At 34.9% G+C, this 19,927-nt stretch overlaps 1 protein-coding gene across 19 annotated transcripts in view; it reads left to right on the top strand.

The window, feature by feature from the left end:
* Positions 1-19,927, top strand: part of IMMP2L (inner mitochondrial membrane peptidase subunit 2) — a 980,891-nt gene that overhangs the window by 383,825 nt on the left and 577,139 nt on the right. Inside the window, exon 4 of one of the 19 annotated variants that reach the window (XM_077168874.1) lies at positions 16,386-18,043. The exons of the other annotated variants lie outside the window; for them this stretch is intronic. Within the exon in view, the coding sequence (XP_077024989.1) occupies positions 16,386-16,431 (46 nt within the window). The 3' untranslated portion in view covers positions 16,432-18,043. Of the gene's footprint in view, positions 1-16,385; positions 18,044-19,927 lie in introns of those variants that run through there. 19 annotated transcript variants of the gene reach the window in all.

Raw genomic sequence — 19,927 nt, 5'->3', positions numbered from 1 at the left:
TAAAGACTATAGTATAGTGTAAGAGTAACTTTTATGTACACTAGGAAACTAAAAAATTCATGATTCACTTTTATTGTAATATTTGTTTTGTTGTATCTGGAATTTGAACCCGTATCTCGAAGATATTCCTATACTTATTTGAAATATCACATGCCTGTCTGCAGGCAACTTGGGTTAAGCAGAACATAAGAGCTTTTCTTTATTTATTTGGTATTGATGTGGCCACAAAATAAACATGTCTTAAGCACTTTATATAAATGATCCTTTAAATATGCCTTTAAATATGCAGTCTTTAAGGCATCAATTTCAGAGAAAACTGCCAATTGGTGTCTGTAAGTTTTAGCGTTCAAGTCTCAGTATAAATTAAGGTTGAGTTGATTAGTGAATTGCTAAACTCCAAATTTCAATTTACCTAAGTTCTTGAGAGAATCCAAACTATCTGGAAACTAGACTTGCGTTTCCTGGCTTTTTTGTGTGTGACTCTGTTTGTAAGCCATTTGGTTACATCTGAAGAATTAGTTCTTTTCTTTCTTATTTGCAACTAAATCCATTCTTGAAACCATGATTGCCCTAGATTCACACCACACTCTCACCTATACCCTTCACCCCTATCCTTGAGCGATTTTCTCTGAGGAGCACCTATTGATTTTCTTAAATATATTTTTTTCATCCCCCGGGGGCACTTTAAGCTCTATTGTTTAAATTTTCATTTTTAAAACTTATCTTCCTTTTTTCTGTCTTTAGTTGACAAATAAACTGTCAAATCCTATCTTGAATCCCTACTGAGTACTCCCCTGACTTTTTGAAATAGTCTGAGAATTTCTTTGAATGGAATGCATAACGGAGATTGGAAGGACTGGACTAAGTAAGAGGCAGCCTGGTTCCTCTGAAATTTTATTCCTTTGAGTAACTTCCTTAGTTATAATGGGACAAAGAAGCAATGATGATTAAATACCTGGTGGAAGTAGAAACTAGTAAGCAAATAATGAATTCAGTTCCATTAGTGCTATCAGCCTCTGGGAGGTGGGATTACTGTCCCAAGATTCCATTGAGCACACTGAGCACTTGAGTCCTGAAAACATCAAACAGTTGGGCAGTTAAACACCGCCTCTGTACTTAGAATGGGGCTAGGAAGGAAAAAGTAAAATTTTGTGTTTTATGAATAAATTCCAATACTCATTCCCTCTTCTGGCACTTATGGAAGAGAAATTTAAAATATTTTTTGTTCTTTCATTAAATTTTACATTTTATTTCTTTTTAAGCTTGTTATTTATTTTTATTGATGTAGATAATGGCTTTGTATATCTTGAAATGTTTATTCTTAAAGCTTTTGGAGCAAAGAAATTTATTCAATACTTCTTTATGTAAGCTAGGTTTGAACATATCTAATACGACAGATTAACTAGCTCTGAAATTTATAGCTCTTGGTTTTAGCCCAGAAGTAATAAAAAATGTTGAAGCAATGGTAAGAAGCCTTTAGTATTGTGTATTCTTGGGTTAGCTTTTATCATGGGATTTGAGAACAGTTACAGGCATTTTTTTGTTATTGCTTATGAGATACAAATAGATTAAATAATGCTGGCCTATTGTTTAGGATTATATCAAACTTTCACATTTATCTAAGAACAACCTTCAAAATTGGAAAGGCCAACGTGTATCTTAAGGCACCAGAGCCTGCCTTTATGCCCCTTGTTAATTCATCTGGATTTGGCTCATTGTCTCAAGCCAGGGGTGCCCATAAGAATGTAATTGTTAACTCCTCCATATCTTCTTTCCAAACCATTACCTGTTTCAGCATTTCAGGGTGCACAAGTACAGGATTTATTTATTTATTAAGTCTACTTATTTAACATGTATGGTATGTCAGACATTATTCAGAGCATTAGGTATATAATGAGCAAGATAGATAGGTCCCTGTTTGAGGGACTTACATTCTATTAAAAAACATAAATAAATAAGAAAATATCAGAATAGCAACAAATGTGACTCAGGTATAGTACTATTCATTAGAAGTTTGTATTATAATATATAGTTAGAGTAGTAGTATACATTCCTGTTTTGGAAAACCACATGTAGATATTGCTTTATTTATTCACCAGCTGACCACAGCAGAGGAAACGGGGCATAGTGTTTTTAAAATATTCTCATTATGTGAATCTTAAGTGTCTGTGCAGATTATTTACTGGCATCAAAATATCATATGGTAATAAGGACATCAGACAATGTATACTGCTAATTATATTTAAATAGTTCTACATACAGGGATAATGATAAGTGATAATAATAACAGTGTCATATTTGGTGATTATAAAAACATGGCCTTTTCTTTTTCTAATATCATCAACTAAACACCATGAATATATGTTAGTTCAATACGCTGGGTTCAACTTTAAGCAATAATTTGTTTTTTTTTATCTTAGAAACACCACAAACCTCTTTTGCATTTTATAATTTTTTTTAATTTATAAAATCAAGCATATACCCCAGCTAGAGTAGCCAAAATGGAAAAAAAGTCAGGCCTTTGTCAGTATGCGTGCATAAATGAGTTGAAAATAATTAGACAATATATTCGTTTCAGCACAATCGTTTTATTTGGTTCTGTGAGTCATGGGAAAGATACTTGCTGGTAGATGTCCTTTAGCTAATTGGATGTAGTAATGTGGAAAGGAATTAACATATTTAGGCATGTACTGTTTTCTAGTCATGGCATTAGGTACTTTCTTAACTCATTTGATTGTTAATATGACCCTGTTTTTACAGTTAAAGGAAATGAAGACCTGGGAAAAAATATATACAGGTAATGGGGAAGTTAGTGTTCAAGTTCCCACCCTCTGACTCCAAGGAGCATGCAGGCTTTTCCCACTCTGTGGTATGCGCCTTCATCCCAGCTATCCTGTCATCACTGAGGTACTCCATTTCAGTAAAAGAAGTTTCACATGGACCTAGGCTTTAGGGAAAATTTTAGGGCAAAGACTAGTGTTAGATAAACTAAACTTGTGAGTCATCTGCAAAAGTCATTATAAAATGTGGTTTTAGTTACTTCACTGAGTAAAGGATTTACTTTGCTGAGTAAAGGATCCTTAGCATCTGCTTAGGAAATAGCAAGCTTGACAGATCTTTACCTTTATTACTCTATTACTCTGTTTTACACCTAGACCTTTTAAATCTAGAGATGTAAAAATGACAGGTAATGATAATAAATAACAGATGGTCAAAGAAAAGGGAACACATTTTCACATGTAGAACAGTTTGAAACACAGTACCTAAATGAAATGTCTGTTGCGCTGAAAAACTTTTCCTATCTATTTTCTTATGAACTTCTCATGTGGCACTTTTCAAAATACCACGTTTTTCCTGTCATTTTTTTTTTTTTTTTCATTCACATTTACCAGTGAAATTCAGGGTTGGGAGTCATGAAATAAAGTGCATATTCAGGGAGAAAAGAATTGTGTGAATAAGGGAAGAGGTGATGTAGATTTTCCTTTTCTTTCTCATTTTCTCTGTTTTGAAAATTAAACTAGATTAAGTAAAATTTGGTCCAAAATTGGAAGAAGATCCATGAAAAGCCATAATAATTATTGTGCCATAATAATAAGAAAATCTGCAGCATGGAAAATTCATTTTTGTTTATATTTAAATAGGGTTTTCATTTTACACTGTTTTTAAGTAGCTTATTTTAATTTTCATGAGTTAGCAGGAGGTGGAATTTAGATACCTTTGTGTTGATTTACATTTGTAAGTAGATCTATAATATGCTTGGTCTGTTTAACAAAAGATATCACTATGCCTAAAATAAGTTTTCTAAACCCTTTCATTCATATTAATTTCACATATAAGTATATATTAATACTAAAAAATGAAAGATACTTTAGATTGCAATAAGGCCAATATATTGCTTTTATTTACTTGCTTAGAAATATATTTCCCAATATAAAATTGAATTTTACTTTTCATTAAAGGAAAATTATATTTCTTAAACTTTTCCTTTATTTAAGTTATTCTGTTTACTTTTATTTTTAAAGCTCTACATTGCATATCTTCAGCCAATATTTAGAGCTGTGCAACTTCTAATGGAATATGTAGTTTTTGCATGAACAGATTATAGATTCCTCTTGACAATAAACTAGGATTGGTCTACAAATATCCCACCTCATGTTATATTCCTACTTAATAATATATGTATTATATGATTTAAGAATTAGAAGAATAAAATCTAGTCCAACTTAAGTGATCTTAAAATCTAGGTGGCTGGAAAAGAAATCTTTGAGAAAGGGTCATGGTTTTAGGTGGTTTTAGTTAGTCCACTGAGTAAAGGATCTGAATACTGAATAAAGTATTTTACTGAGTGGAATAATTTATTTCAGATCCCTCAAATTAAAAATGGAATGCATAAATTCTTGGAATTCTTCAGTGATGAATGTAAAGACAAAGAAGGGTTAGTGGAAAGTGCTTTATTTTGCCATCTTCATCCCTTTCTAAAAATCAACACTTTTGGGGGGCATTTGTTCCCCAGATAAATTTTGTTTTGATCTACAATTTTACCGTTTTTCTCTGATGTCAAGAATATTTTTTAAGGTGAAATTTCCCATTTCTAGATTGTTACTTATTTTTTGGCATACCACTCACATTTGGACATATTTCTCTCAAGATATTTCTGGATCAAGATATTTTGCATATATGTTTGGTTATTTTATTTTTCGTTCTTATTAGCCAGCAATGTATTATTATTAATAAGAATGCATTATATCTGTAAAGTACTTTACAGTTTTCAAAATATTATCATCCGACATTCTGCTGAATGAAAGAAACCAGACTCAAAGTCTTACATACTGTGTGCTTCCATTTATAGGCCATTCTGGAAAAGGCAAAATTATAGGGATAGCATACAAGTATATTGGTTCCAGCATTTGGTGGTAAGGAAAAGGGTTGACCACTGAGGGTTACTGGGAAAATTTTGCGGATGATGGAACTTTTCATACTCTGATCATAGTGGTGGTTTCAAAACTTTCAAAAATGTGCACTGAAAAGAATGCTTTTAATCTATATAAATTATACCTCAGTAGAAAAGTGAAAAAAAGAAATATTGTCATACCTATTTTGTCATTTACTCCTCATATTAATTCCTTTTGGATTTTCTTCATTTTACAGACTAGGAAACCAAAACATTGGAAAAGCTGAAGGTCTCACTCTATTGCCAGGAGTGAAAAAGTCAGAATCCAAACCAGATTTTCTCATTCTGGTTGAGCTTTGTTTTACTCTGTGTTGCTTCTGGATGAAAATTAGATTTTTAAATTTAAATTTGAAATTTGAAATGATGAAAGCTGTTATATTCGTAGATCTCGGGAAAGTAAAATCTTTAGTCGCTGAAATATAGGTGGAATTTTGGGATGCATAGATTTTACGCCAGAATCCAGATCTGTTACTATCTTAATTCAGTTTAACCAGACCCAACATATAGGTATGAGCTGAATTATTTTACCTCCTCTCTTCTCTGAGTGCCCTAACTCTAATGAGAAAGGATTTGAAGGGCCTTCAGGATTCTTTCTTGAATGTGACTACCAGGAGGGAGACATGTTGGCTGTCCTAGTAAAACATTTTCCTTGACCTGCTGCTGGCCCAATGCCAAATGAGTCTGAGACAGAAGCATGACAGTTACCAGAATGCAGGGTAGTCATTTCAAATCTGCGCGCACAGAGCAGGAATGCAGAATGTCATGAGGGTGCTGAGATGAGACCCTACTGTCTTCTGACTTTCCACTTATTTTCTGATAATTGCAAAAAAAATCCTTTTTAATTTATTAGAGCTTGGTATTTGTGTTCATAAAGATTCTTAAAAGCAATAAATTTTTAAATGCTACTGTATGCCTAGAATTCCTTGAGGAAATGTATGTATCTTTGATTTGTTGGCTTTTCATTCTTTATTTGGAAAGTCCAGCCCATTTAGAGCAATTATTTTGATGCTGAGCTTTATATATATATATATATATATATATAAAGACTTTCATATTTCTCTATGACCATTTACTGCACATGTATTGATTTCAAAATATCTTTTAGACTCTTTCTTGGCAATTTAACTTTGTACATCTGTGCCAAGAAGGGATTATATTTGTTTCCATGCACATGCTTTATGGGGCTATGTTTTTTATTTCAATAATTATTTTACTAGAATCAATAGAAGGCTGGTTAACAGTTTTTTCAAACAGTAATAGAATTTTTTGAAGTATGGAGAAAGTAACAGTGAAATTTAAAAATAAGCAAACAAAAGGCAAAGGTTTAGGCTGTATATTTCCTTTAAGTACTCTGAACTTTGAAATTAAGCAATAGATTTTTTCATTGGGTGAGGGAGTAGGTACAAAAATAAAATGTGATATAAACAAAAAAATAAAAATAAAAAACAAAAATAAAACATGATAAAATATAGACTGTGGCTCTAGGCAATATACATGCAAATATGTCTTTATGTAAGCTCTGTAATATGCACTGAATGAGGGGTCAGAAGACTAGGTGTCTGCCATTCACTTAGTAGGAAGTCATTTAACCTCTGTCTGCCTCAGTTTCCTTTTTTTCATATCTGCCTTGCATCTCTCATTTGAGTATCCAATGAGATTAACTTTGTCAAACGACGATGAAAATTCTAGAGTTGACAATTTGTGAAATAGTATTATTATAAATCCATGTATTTATAGCTCATTAATTGTTGATTGCAATATCATTCTAATGAAACTGAGGTCAGGGCCTCTGGATAAAAAAAATCTTACATGAGCATGTGTGTGTGTGTGTGTGTGTGTGTGTGTGTATTTTACCTTTATGATGTTAGGGAGGTAATGGAAATTGAAGAATGGTACTTTACTCATGTGGACAAATGGATGTCATTGGAAGTTCACATTTATAAGAATTCATTTATAATCAATTTTAAGAAATGTGTAGAGCCCTAACTAGGCATTATAACATTAACATATTTAATCATTTTATAACATAGATATATATTTTTTAAAAATAGTTTGAAATTTTAAAGTTTTTCTTTTTTTTGGAGGTGAGTTCATGAAATGATAGAACAGATATTTGCAAATTTATCACTGTGGTTCTCTTAAATCTTATAACAACCTTAAGCACCTTTATATTTGTTCTATAGTTTCTTCTTAAGTATTGTAAGTAAATGATAAATCTTCAACTCTTCTTATTCCACTTAATATATGTATTGTATTTCATTCCTGGTTTGTTCTGATAATAAGATAAACATCACAGGATACATGCTGTATCTGCTGTACCACTAGGGATTGATGTCACTTTGTTACTCCAGAAATTTATTCACTTGATGATAATGGACATACAGTTTGTAGTTCACTATTTACCAACATGAGCAAAAGAATGATGCACGGGCGCCCTGACCATTGTGGCTGTCAGGAGTGGTTCTCGCAATGCAAAAAAATCACAGACTCTCCCTGCATGTGATTTTTCTCTTCTATTGTATAAATAGGGACTCAACCTCCTTAGCATCTTTAGAAAGTTTTAAGTAGCTTATAAGCAATGTGTTACAAAGTGAGTGTGAAAGGCAAATCAGTGATGGCTTATTTAAATTACTTCAGTAATTTCTTGACTGCTTATACAGCAGTATTTTCTCCCTCGTGGGAACTTGCACTCAGTCCTCTGCAGATTGTCCTAGGAGATTATTCACAGTCTGCCATGGGAATTGTTACTAACAGCCACACCAATGTGCCCCTGATGGCATGGGCTCTGTATCATTTGCTAACCATTACTTCCATAGCACTTAACCATATGTGGCAGGCATCCCCTATGTAAGCCACAAATATTAGCTCATTTAATCTCATAATAACCATGTGAGGAGTGTACCATTATTATTTCTATTTTACAGGTGAGGAAACCAAGGCAAAAAGAAGGTATATCACTTGCCCCAAAGGTAGTAAGTGAAAGAGCCACAGGTCAAACCCTCCCAGAATCCAAGCACCGAACTACATGCTATACTGCTCCTTAATGATTTAATCAAAATGTTGGTTAAATTAAATGATATTTCTCTTGGGAAATATGTGTTATGCTCCATATCATCAATGGAGAAAAGATACAAGGTGCATACCACTTAATACAAATGTTTGTAGTCAGCAGAGTTGCTTACCATATGGGAAAAGGGCATAATCATATCTTTGCAGTTTTTCAGTTCGAATCTTGTTTGGAGTATTGTTTGTGACTGGGTGGTAGTGGCAATTATACTACACTGTTTATAGTTAAAATAGATTTAAGAATGATAAATTTTGACTAAATCATGCATTGATGCCAGGCACTGTTCTGAACATTGGACAATGTCAGTGCCCCTGAGAAGCCTGCAGCCTAGTGAGGTGCAGTGTGACCTTTGGCAAATTAATTTCTCCTGTGGCATGAGACTTTTGGCCTATAAAATGAAGGAATTATTTTGATCATATTACATTCTCTAATGTACAATAATTTCTTAATTCTGAGGTAAATATAACATGATTAAACATAATAAAATATAAATCAATGAAGTGAACACGCTCCTACCTGTTTTAACAGTAACACTTCACAATTAGATATTGAAGTATTTTTCTGTCTTTCCCTTTTGCATCAGTTTTTAATTTTGGTTGTTAATACTTAAATTTCTGTTGTTGCAGAAAGTTGTTTTAGAAACCTGTTTTAAAAATAATTTTCTAAAATTTAGTCTATCGATAAAATGCAATGTCTGATGCATATGCTTGTGTTTTATCAAAAGAGAGAAATATTCTAAGTTCTTAGGAATTGAGTATTCTAAGAAAAGAAAATTCAAGTAATTAAACATCTTTCTCTGACTGTAGCATTTGGTAGTTAATGCTCCGAGAAAGAAAGCTGTACTTCTAGGCATAAGAATCTCCTGGGGCTTTACAACCTAAATTCTTAGTTGTTCTTTGCTGGAATTCTTATTGACTTCATGTATTGTTCATTTGTCTATAGCATGTGGTGCAGTAACAGCCCCACAGCAGGTTACATTCCTTTATGGCATAACAGAAAACAATAGTTCTATTGCTTTACATAGATTATTGACAGTAGGTTTTTCTAACATAGTGCTATGTGTTTTCTGCTGTTTTGTCAATTTCAAGTTGATTTTAATTAAACTAATGATATGTTGCTCTTTAAAAATGCTTTTATAATGTGATGTACAACTTCACACCAAAGAAATGTTGACAGATAAGAAATTACATTATAGTGTGTTCCAATTTATAGAATTAAACTCAATTTGAAATCCATTATCACTGATAGATAAAACTACTAAGTTTCTTTTCCTTTCTCCAAAACACTTGAAATTGAATGGATTCTGTTTAGAAACCAGCACCTTAAAGCATATGGTATTACTAAAGTCCATTACATTTCATGCCATTTAGAAACAGATTTAGCAAGTGACATATGATTTTTTTATTTTCAAAATACAGTCTCAACAAGATGTGTGTCCACAATATCATATTAAATTTTCTGGGACATATGTCACTTTTTTAATGAAATTCATACTGTTTTATGTTAAACCAGAGAAAAAGTTACCATATGCCTGTGTCCTTGTTTCTTTTTCTACCCCTAATGCCACTTTATTACATGGTCTTTTTTTTTTCATCCTTGATTTAATATATTTCAGTTATATTTTTATCTGCTTTTAGTATAAGCTACCTGAAATATTTTTTTGAAAGCAACAGTGTTATAATTGAAAGAAAAAATTCCTTATTTTACTTCTTGTTCAGAGGGCAGGAACATAAAGGCCAGAGAACTTTTGACACAACAATTTAGGCAAATATTCTTAAGAATTCAAGCCTATGGCAGTTATTTTCGGAAGGAATTGCAAATAACTTTTCTATTTTATTGAAAAGATGGCATGGCCTAAGCAAATCCAGATCTGATCAGAATGCTCGTAAATTCCTTACCCAGGGGTTGTGGTCTTTCTCTGTCCCATTCCCAATTCTTTTACTTTTAACATCATGGATATAGTCTTTAAACATCTTATTTTATGTGACGTATTTTTCAGAAATTTCAATTGATCATGTTCTCTTTTGAGGTGCAGGAGTCTTGAATCTTGGGAGTGGAGGCCAGAAAGCCTTAAAGGATTTATGCTTTACAGATGTCCTTAATGGCTCTGTCTCCCTAGCTGGGCTTTAAAGGCAAATATTTAAATAGGTGTTGTGGTATTTGTAAAATTAGGGGGCTTATATATTATTTCCCTTGAAATCAGTGATTCCCAACATTAGCTTTATACTACCCCTGTGAGTTTCTAATCATTTTAAGGTGGTTACAGTACTGAGAAGGCCTCCTGGGAAAATTGATTCATTGTAATTATAAATATAAAGGTATGCCATGTGGCATGCTCTCTTTATCCTCTCTCTCTCCCTCCTCCCTCAGTCTATCTTCCTCTCTCTCTTGCATGCATTCAACCTCCCTACCCCTGGTCACTGAGAGAGGATTGTAGAATTGCTCATAAAAAAAGTTGATTGAAATCATTACTTTTCTTTTAGGGTGGTGGGATTTTTATACTGTTTCTCAGAGGCAAAAGTGACCAATGAAATAAAATCAAACTATTCTCTTACTCTTCAAGCAACTGACAATATTCAGAATAACCTAACTGCAAGATAAAAGTACCATTACTTACATATATGATCCTTTACCTTAAGCTTCATGTTTTCTATTCTAAGAAACTCTCCAAGACCAGGGAATAAAATATAGGCAACCTGATACCATTGGTGAGCCAGGAGCTAGTGAGATGATGATAGGAAACCACAGACCTGATTATTTAGGCCTACCAGTAAATATGTAGGTTTATAGGTTCACCATTTCTAGAGTTATCATATCCATCAGATTGCATTCTTTACCTCTCTGCATCCGTACCCAGTGATATCAATTTCTTCAGGAAATAACTGCCATAGACTTGAGTCCTTAAGAGTATCTGCCAAAATTGTTGTCATGAATTCTCTGCTGGCTCAGCATTCTTTTGAACGCTATGTTTCCGGCCTTTATTATCCTGCCAGTTGTTTTGGACTTTTGCCCCTGCTTGATCGTCTGTTTCTTAAATTGGCTCTGTTCCTTAAATTGGCCTTTATCTCCTTGCCAGTCCATCTGTTTGCTATACATCCTGATTCCCTGGTTTGGAGGTTGCCTTTACCTTTTTTTTTTTTTTGCTTCCTTAACATTTTTTTTTTAATTAGAGAAGTTGTGGGTTTACAGAACAATTACACATAAAATATAGAATTCCCATACGCCGCCCCATCAATAATACCTGGTTTGTTACAGAACATTTTTTACAATTGATGATAGCACCTTTTTTTATAAATATGCTATTAAATAGTAATTACTTTTATTATAAATGATGAGAAATTATTAAAATAGTACTAGTAACTACTGCCCATAGTTTACATTAGATATATTTTCTCATATACTGCCCAACAATTATACCTTGTATTAGTGCTATACATTTGCTATAGTCCATGAAAGAAACTTCTTATGCTTGTATTATTATTTTTTTAATGTTTTTTAAAAATTAAGAGATACAACATATATAGAAAACAGGAGTACATTTCCAAGAACATTTTAACAAGAGTTATAGAATAGATTTTAAAGGATTACAGTTCCACAATTTTTTTTTTTTTTCTTCTAGCTGCTCTGAGACACTGGAGACCAACGGAACTATCAATATAATGATTCAGCAGTCATACTCATTTGTTAAACCTATCTTCTTTGTTATGTTCCTCCTTCTCTTTAAATAACATATGTACATAAAAGCAATAAATTTCAAAGTACATTGCAACAATTAGTTGTAGAACAGATTTCACAGTTTGATATGGGTCATAATTCCACAATTTTAAGGTTTTTATTTCTAGCTGTTCTAAGATACTAGAGGCTAGAAGAAATATCAATGTAATGATTCAGTACTTATACTGATTTGTTAAACCCTACCTTCTCTGGATAACCCCACCATTACCTTTGACCTTTCTCCCACTCTTTAGGGGTATTTGGGCTATTCCCATTTTAACTTTTTCATGTTTGAAGGGTCTGTTGATAGTATGGAATGGGGAGTGGAACTAGTTGATGTTATGAAAAGGCTGGCCCTCTGTATTTCAGGACTTATTTGGTCCAGGGATCCATCTGGAGGTTGTTGGTTTACCTCCCTAGTTACCCTAGTGCATGGGACATTGATAGAATCTTATAATCGTGCCTAGGTATTCTTTAGGATTGGAATGATTTGGTTGGGGGTTGGCAAGTTATGATAGGTAGCAATGTCCAACTGAAGCATGCATAAGAGTGACCTCCAGTATAGCCTCTTGACCCTATTTGGACTCTGAGCCACTGATACTTTATTTGTTATACTTCTTTTCCCCCTTTTGGTCAGGATGGAATTGTTGATCCCATGGTGCCAGGGCCAGGATTATCCCTGGGGATCATCTCCCATGCTGCCAGGGAGAGTTTCATCCCTGGATGTCATGTGCCATGTAAGGGGGAGGGCAATGGTTTCACTTGCAGAGTTGAACTTAGAGAGAGAAAAGCCACAACTGAGCAACAAAAGAGGTCCTCCAGAGATAACTCTTAGGTATACCTATAGGTAGGCTAATCTTCTCCGCTACATACATAAGCTTCATAGTATGCCTATAGTTCATCATCTATAATAGGATTCACTGTGTTATACAGTCCTATGTTTTATCTTTTTTTTTTTCACTCCAGTAACATATATGACCTGATGTTTCCCCTTTTAACCATATTCATCTATATAATCCTATGCTGTTAATTACACTCACAATGATGAGTGTAATTAAAAAATTAACCATTACCACCATCCATTTTCAAACTTTTACAATCAAACCAAATAGAGATTCTGTATAAATCAAGCATCAGCTCTCCATTCTCCAAACCCAGTCTATCCCCTGGTAAACTATAACCTAGATTCTAATTATGAATTTGCTTATTATAAAATTCATATCAGTGAGATCAAGCAATATTTATTATTTTGTATATAGCTTATTTCACTCAATATAATTTCCTCAAGATTCATCCATGTTGTTGCATACATCCAAATTTCATTCCTGAATATTCCATTGTATGTATATACCACATTTTGTTTAACCATTCATTGACTTATAGATCAATTTTCAGAACTTCGGTCTCCTGAGGGGGCCAAAGGGCATCCAGACCAAACTAACAAATAAAGAAAATTTTTTTTTATTAGGAAAAGATTCTTAGAATTGGGCTTTTTATTTCAGATGCTAATCCATATTATATATTAAATGCATTATCTCAGCTTCAGCAGTTTCTCCTGTTAAAACCTGTTACTTGTGTGTAAACAAATCCTGTGTAAGTAAGTATATGTGTATATAAATAATGAAACTGCTTATTGATGTATTTAATCAGCAGTATATATATATATATATATATATGCTATTACCAATCATTTTTTAAATCTATATACATCTGTTTTCTGATTTTCAATTAACCTGGGCACTTATAAAATCTATTATAAAAATTTTTAAATAGCCAAAATGACAACAAATAAAAGGATATTAACTAATAGTGGAACCACCGGAATCTGGAACTGATAGAAATATGGAAATACTATGGTTCTAATGTGTTCTCTGATTTTTCTTCACAAATGCATTTAATTCAGGAACAGGTGATCTAATATCTATTTTAAAAGCCATAGCAACTTGGTTTACTTTTAATGTCAGTTTCAAAGTCCAGATTATTTACTCAAGATAAATTATTTCCTGTAGAAAAGAATGGAGGGGAAGGCTAGAATATCATTTACAGCTTTACTTGAAAGGTATACAAGTAGATCTTTAAGATTATCTTTAGATATGTTTTTCAAATTAAAGAAGTTCTTGTTAAGTCAAATCTATATGACAGTATAGAAGATGCTTCAAAGGCAGAGGTGAAAAAGCAAAATAAATTTAGCATAGGTCAATAAATGTGTAAATGTGCACAAAAGAAATGTAATCTGGTTTAGCAACGGGACTCCTTTCTTCTTTAATGATGTGCTGGTTTAAAATGCACTGACCTACTCTCAACTTATAAACCTGGCTTACATCCAAACCTCCTGTTTAGAGATGCTGCTAGATGGTTTGCTTAGCAACATACTTAATGGAGCCACAGGGAATTTGGTTTTCCAGCTAAATGAGTTTAGATTGCTCAAATAAATGTGAAGGTTCATGTTAAAAACAAAAAACAAAAAAATTAAAACCCACATGTGGAAACCAATCACAGATAATTAGACCATTTGCTAATTGTTTTAATCAATTTTTTGAAAGTTTATATTCATAAATAATTTTAATACTCAAATTTAAGTCAATTTTTTTAGAAGACTTCTATAAATTTCTACCAACAGAAAATCAGGTTTCAGATTTCACCAGTAAGATGTAAACATCCAGTATTCTTTATCCCTACATAAATTTAGTAGAATGAAAACTCTGTTTAATGCAAAAATTTTACTGTTTTAATGAAGTACGATGATCTTGTTCATCTTCTTTCCGTTGTAAAATAACAATAGCAAAAAGAAAATAGTACCTAAGTTGGTAGGCAGATATCTATACAATAAAATAATATATTTTTTAAAAATGCAGAGTGTATGGTGGAAGTGTTATTGATGGAAAGGATAGCATCCAATTCAGGAAAAGAATTATTGTATGATGAGCTCAATAGTTGGGAAGCCAAATCCTGGCTATTAACTTAAATCACCATAGCCAACATTCTTTTGTCTCTCACAATATTATTTTACTGTTGGCTCTGAGTGGGATAATACAAAACCCTTGGGTCCTTGTATTTTCCTCAGGAACAGTTCTTCTGTAGGCACATGATGTTAAATCTCTAGAATGTTAGAAAATAAGCCTACTGCTTGATTCTCTCTTACATCACATCCTGGGGAAAGATATTTAGTCACTGAGAAGTATGCTTCCCAATATACTAAAGGTACGACAAAAATACAACCACTCATTTGTTTTGGGAAGTTGGAGTAATGTGGTTCCAGTTGGTGACCTTCTGATACTATTTGGTTTGGAGTTGGGTTGTAGCATTGTGAGAGTGGCCATATAATTTTAAATTTGAAGGGGTACCTATGAAATAATTAAGCTGCAAATTTCTCAGGGAATAACCTGGAATGGTCCCAGGCAAAATGAGATGTATGGTCATCTTTAGCAGGGAAGACCAATCCCTTATTAGTAAAGAAAATGTTTTGGAATTTGTGATCTCATCAGTGGAGGCAACAAGGTATCCAACTAAGAAACAATCTGAAACAGAGTATGGTGATAATCAGTTAGATGAGACAATCAAAATTAGTAGTATACTGCTGGAGATGAGCAAAGGGAAGAGCTAGGCAGCCTGTGAAGAAGGTGGGAGTGGTCCCTGAGTGTGGTCAGATGAGGCGAGTCAGCTAGGGTAACACCCCGGGCTGGAAAAATGTTAGAGGTCAGATTGAATGCTAAAACGTTATCAAGTGATATTCAGTAGAAGACTGCACATGCGCCTGTGATAGTAATGTGTTTTTCCAAGTCCCGTGTATTGAATGGTGGCTCCCTGAAGGTATTTCCATGTCCTGGAACCTGTGAATGCATTACTGGACAGAGGCAGTGGATTCTTTTGCCCATTGCACTCGAATGACCAATTCCTGAGACACTGGGGTTTCGAAGAGAGAAAACGTTTATTGCTAGTGTGTAGCAGGAGATCAGATGGCCTCTCGGTCCAAAATCTGTCTCCCTGTACTGCAGTAATTCTTATAGTTTTATTAGAGAAAAAAATGGGCAGGGTTTAGGATAATGAGCACAGTGGTCCTATATGATGTGATTAAAGATGTTCTAATTATTGAGCATATGCAGATTGCTTACATGTTTAGTCACAGTACATATTTAAGAAATGGAGGCATGAGGTATAGGTGACTTATTAAATTGAAGTCTAAGCTACTGTATTTATCAGGTGGGCCCATTTTGGTTAGAGCTAGTTTCAGGTATCAGTTTAACTGTGGACTTGTGGTTGGTTAGATCTGGACTAACCCAAGACCTTTCATTAACAAACATTAGGGGCTGTCTTTAGTGATTACAAGACTCTAAATTTGGAGAACTGGATAAATTGGTACAAATGGAGGTTAGTCACTAAGTTTTTTACGGTCACAGAGGTATAAGATAAAAGCTATATAATCATTATCAAAGATCAAGGCAGCTGGATTACAATCTAGAGATTTCAGTTATTTCCCTCTGTCTACTCCAGTATACCAAAAAGCAAAATGGAATGTCTATATACTGATTCAATAATCAAAATCATCCCTTAAATCCTAATTTCTCAGTTACAATTGTGACCTTATTTGGAAAGGGGACTTTTAGGTGTATTTACATTAAGATACTGAGATGAGCATATTTCTGGATTATTCAGGTGGGCCCTACATCCAATGACAAGTGTCCTCAGAAGAGACACATAGAGGAGAGACACATAGAGAAGAGCAGTCATTATGAAGATGGAGGTACAATTTGAATGATACAGCCACAAGTTATGTCCAGAGCTACCAGAAGGAGGAAGAAGCAAGGAAGGTTTTCCCCTAGAGTCTCAGGGGAGCATGTCTCTGCCAACATCTTAATTTCAGATTTCTGCTGTTTTGAGCAGTCCAGTTTGTGGTAATTTGTTACTGCAGTCACAGGAAACTGATAAACTTGGGGATACGAGCAAACCATTTCACATGTTCAGTTATTTGCACTGGATCCAGGTACTAGAGGCTACTTCTTTAAGGATTGAAGTCTGCTCAGTATTTGTTAGAAATTCCCTGAATCTGGGTGGAGTCTCTGAAATCCTAGGCAGTTCTGATTGTTAAGGGAGATGCACCTTTCTGTTTTTTTGTGTATTTGTAGTTTTTGTAATTTTAACAAGGAAGTAGTTTAAAAGGATGGGTGGCAGTATAAATTCTCTTTCAAGCAGGCCAGGGCAAGATGAATCCTGGTTTCTTAGTAGAAAATTGTTCTTCTGGATAAGAACTTTACAGAAAGTTTAAGGATTAGATTCTGATTTTCTAAATTTTAGATCTTTGTAGAGACTACAATTGCCATTAGTTGCATTCTCTGGATTGGGTTAAGGCTTTGCCACTAATTAGTTGGGCACATTACTGTTTTAGTTTCTTAGCCTGTAAATTGAGGATAATAATTCACCATAGCTCATAATGTTTAATAAAGATAATAAAAACAATAACACTCAAGAAATACTAATTACTATTTTTTCTTGTCTTTTTAAAAATTATTATTAAGAGACTGACTATTCCTAGAAATTATATAATAATAGTCGTGGCTGGATTCTTGATCTCTCTTTGGGAATGGATATATTTCTGTTTAATGAGAAAAGTTTCAGTCTGTATCTTTGCTGACTGGCTGAGAGTAATCATTTTTATCATGAGAACACATGCAGTCTTTACTGAGAGCTCGCCACATTCTTGGCAATGTGCTAAGGATTTTGCACACAGATGAGAAGAGGTGGAGCTGGTTTGACCGACCTCACCTTGCCATCATGCTTCTTCCCAACAGTCAAGGAGACTAGGATTCAAATTCAAAATGAATTTGTTTCATTGCTGTGAAAGTGGGTTTGTAGTTAACCAGGAGAAAAAAGTGTGGTCTTCCTGGTTTAGGTTAAGGACTCATCCAAGTCTGTTATCCTACTTTTTAATAAAATAGATAGCTAAAAAATTATTAAGAAGTATTAGTGGGGACTTCCTGGAAGATGGTGGCTTAGTAAGACGCACGGATCTTAGTTTCTTCTCCAGGACAGCTACTAGGGGAGTAGAAACGATACAGAAAGCGCCCAAAGCCACAACAGAGATAAAAAAGACAGCGTACCCCATCCTGGAACGGCTGGCTGGCTGAGAGAAGCAGCTCGGGTGAGATCCCCGAGGCGCGCGGGCCTCACCGTGCGGGGTGGCAAGCGGCCGGAGTCACTCCCTTCCCCCTTCCCGGGCCGACTGGGAGAATTGGAGAGGCAGTCCCCTGAAACCGTGGCAGCAGGCGCCCACACCACGCGCAGCCCCCCGGACCAACTGAGAGAATTGGATCGGAAACCCCCAGGCCGCGGAGAACGGTGACGGGTGGGGGAGGCCCCTTCCAAACCCGTGACTCCCGGGGAACGTGTACTCTCCCGGGCGGGCTGCTGCCGCTGGCGCCCTCCCGCCACGCTTATCACCCCGGGCCGACTAGGAAATTCGGACGGGCTCTTTCCCGGGCTGCGGCGACCAGCAACCCTCCCTGCATTTGGACCCCGGGCCGGCTCAAGCCGCTTCGGCTAGCGAATCCCCCGGACGGCGAGAGTTTTCCAAAGTTTAAGGTCCCACAGCACCTTTTACTGGTGGGACCCGCAGACAAACGTGTGCCACGAGCGCCACCTACTGGGCAGGATAAGAAAAACAGAACCCAGAGATTTCACAGGAAAATCTTCCAAACTTTTGGATCCAATACCCAGGGAAATCTGTCTAAATGCGCAGACGCCAACAGAAGATAACGGATCACGCTCAAATAATTGAAAATATGGCCCAGTCAAAGGAACAAACCAATAGTTCAAATGAGATACAGGAGTTGAGACAACTAATGCTAAATATACGAACAGAAATGGAAAACCTCTTCAAAAACGAAATCGATAAATTGAGGGAGGACATGAAGAAGACATGGGCTGAACATAAAGAAGAAATAGAAAAACTGAAAAAACAAATCACAGAACTTATGGAAGTGAAGGACAAAGTAGAAAAGATAGAAAAAACAATGGATACCTACAATGATAGATTCAAAGAGACAGAAGATAGAATTAGTGATTTGGAGGATGGAACATCTGAATTCCAAAAACAAAGGAAACTATCGGGGAAAGAATGGAAAAATTTGAACAGGGTATCAGGGAACTCAAGGACAATATGAACCACACAAATATACGTGTTGTGGGTGTCCCAGAAGGAGAAGAGAAGGGAAAAGGAGGAGAAAAACTAATGGAAGAAATTTTCACTGAAAATTTCCCAACTCTTATGAAAGACCTAAAATTACAGATCCAAGAAGTGCAGCGTACCCCAAAGAGATTAGACCCAAATAGGCGTTCTCCAAGACACTTACTAGTTAGAATGTCAGAGGTCAAAGAGAAAGAGAGGATCTTGAAAGCAGCAAGAGAAAAACAATCTATCACATACAAGGGAAACCCAATAAGACTATGTGTAGATTTCTCAGCAGAAACCATGGAGGCTAGAAGACAGTGGGATGATATATTTAAATTACTAAAAGAGAAAAACTGCCAACCAAGACTCCTATACCCAGCAAAATTATCCTTCAAAAATGAGGGAGAAATTAAAACATTTTCAGACAAAAAGTCACTGAGAGAATTTGTGACCAAGAGACCAGCTCTGCAAGAAATACTAAAGGGAGCACTAGAGTCAGATACAAAGAGACAGAAGAGAGAGGTATGGAGAAGAGTGTAGAAAGAAGGAAAGTCAGATATGATATATATAATACAAAAGGCAAAATGGCAGAGGAAAATATTATCCAAACAGTAATAACACTAAATGTTAATGGACTGAATTCCCCAATCAAAAGACATAGATTGGCAGAATGGATTAAAAAACAGGATCCTTCTATATGCTGTCTACAGGAAACACATCTTAGACCCAAAGATAAACATAGGTTGAAAGTGAAAGGTTGGGAAAAGATATTTCATGCAAATAACAACCAGAAAATAGCAGGAGTGGCTATACTAATATCCAACAAGTTAGACTTCAAATGTAAAACAGTTAAAAGAGACAAAGAAGGACGCTATATACTAATAAAAGGAACAATTAAACAAGAAGACATAACAATCATAAATATTTATGCACCAAACCAGAATGCCCCAAAATACGTGAGGAATACACTGCAAACACTGAAAAGGGAAATAGACACAAATACCATAATAGTTGGAGACTTCAATTCCCC

Source organism: Tamandua tetradactyla, chromosome 1 (assembly GCF_023851605.1).
Source record: "Tamandua tetradactyla isolate mTamTet1 chromosome 1, mTamTet1.pri, whole genome shotgun sequence".
NCBI classification, from domain to species: Eukaryota; Metazoa; Chordata; class Mammalia; order Pilosa; family Myrmecophagidae; genus Tamandua; species Tamandua tetradactyla.
This window is presented reverse-complemented; position numbering and strand designations above follow the sequence as displayed.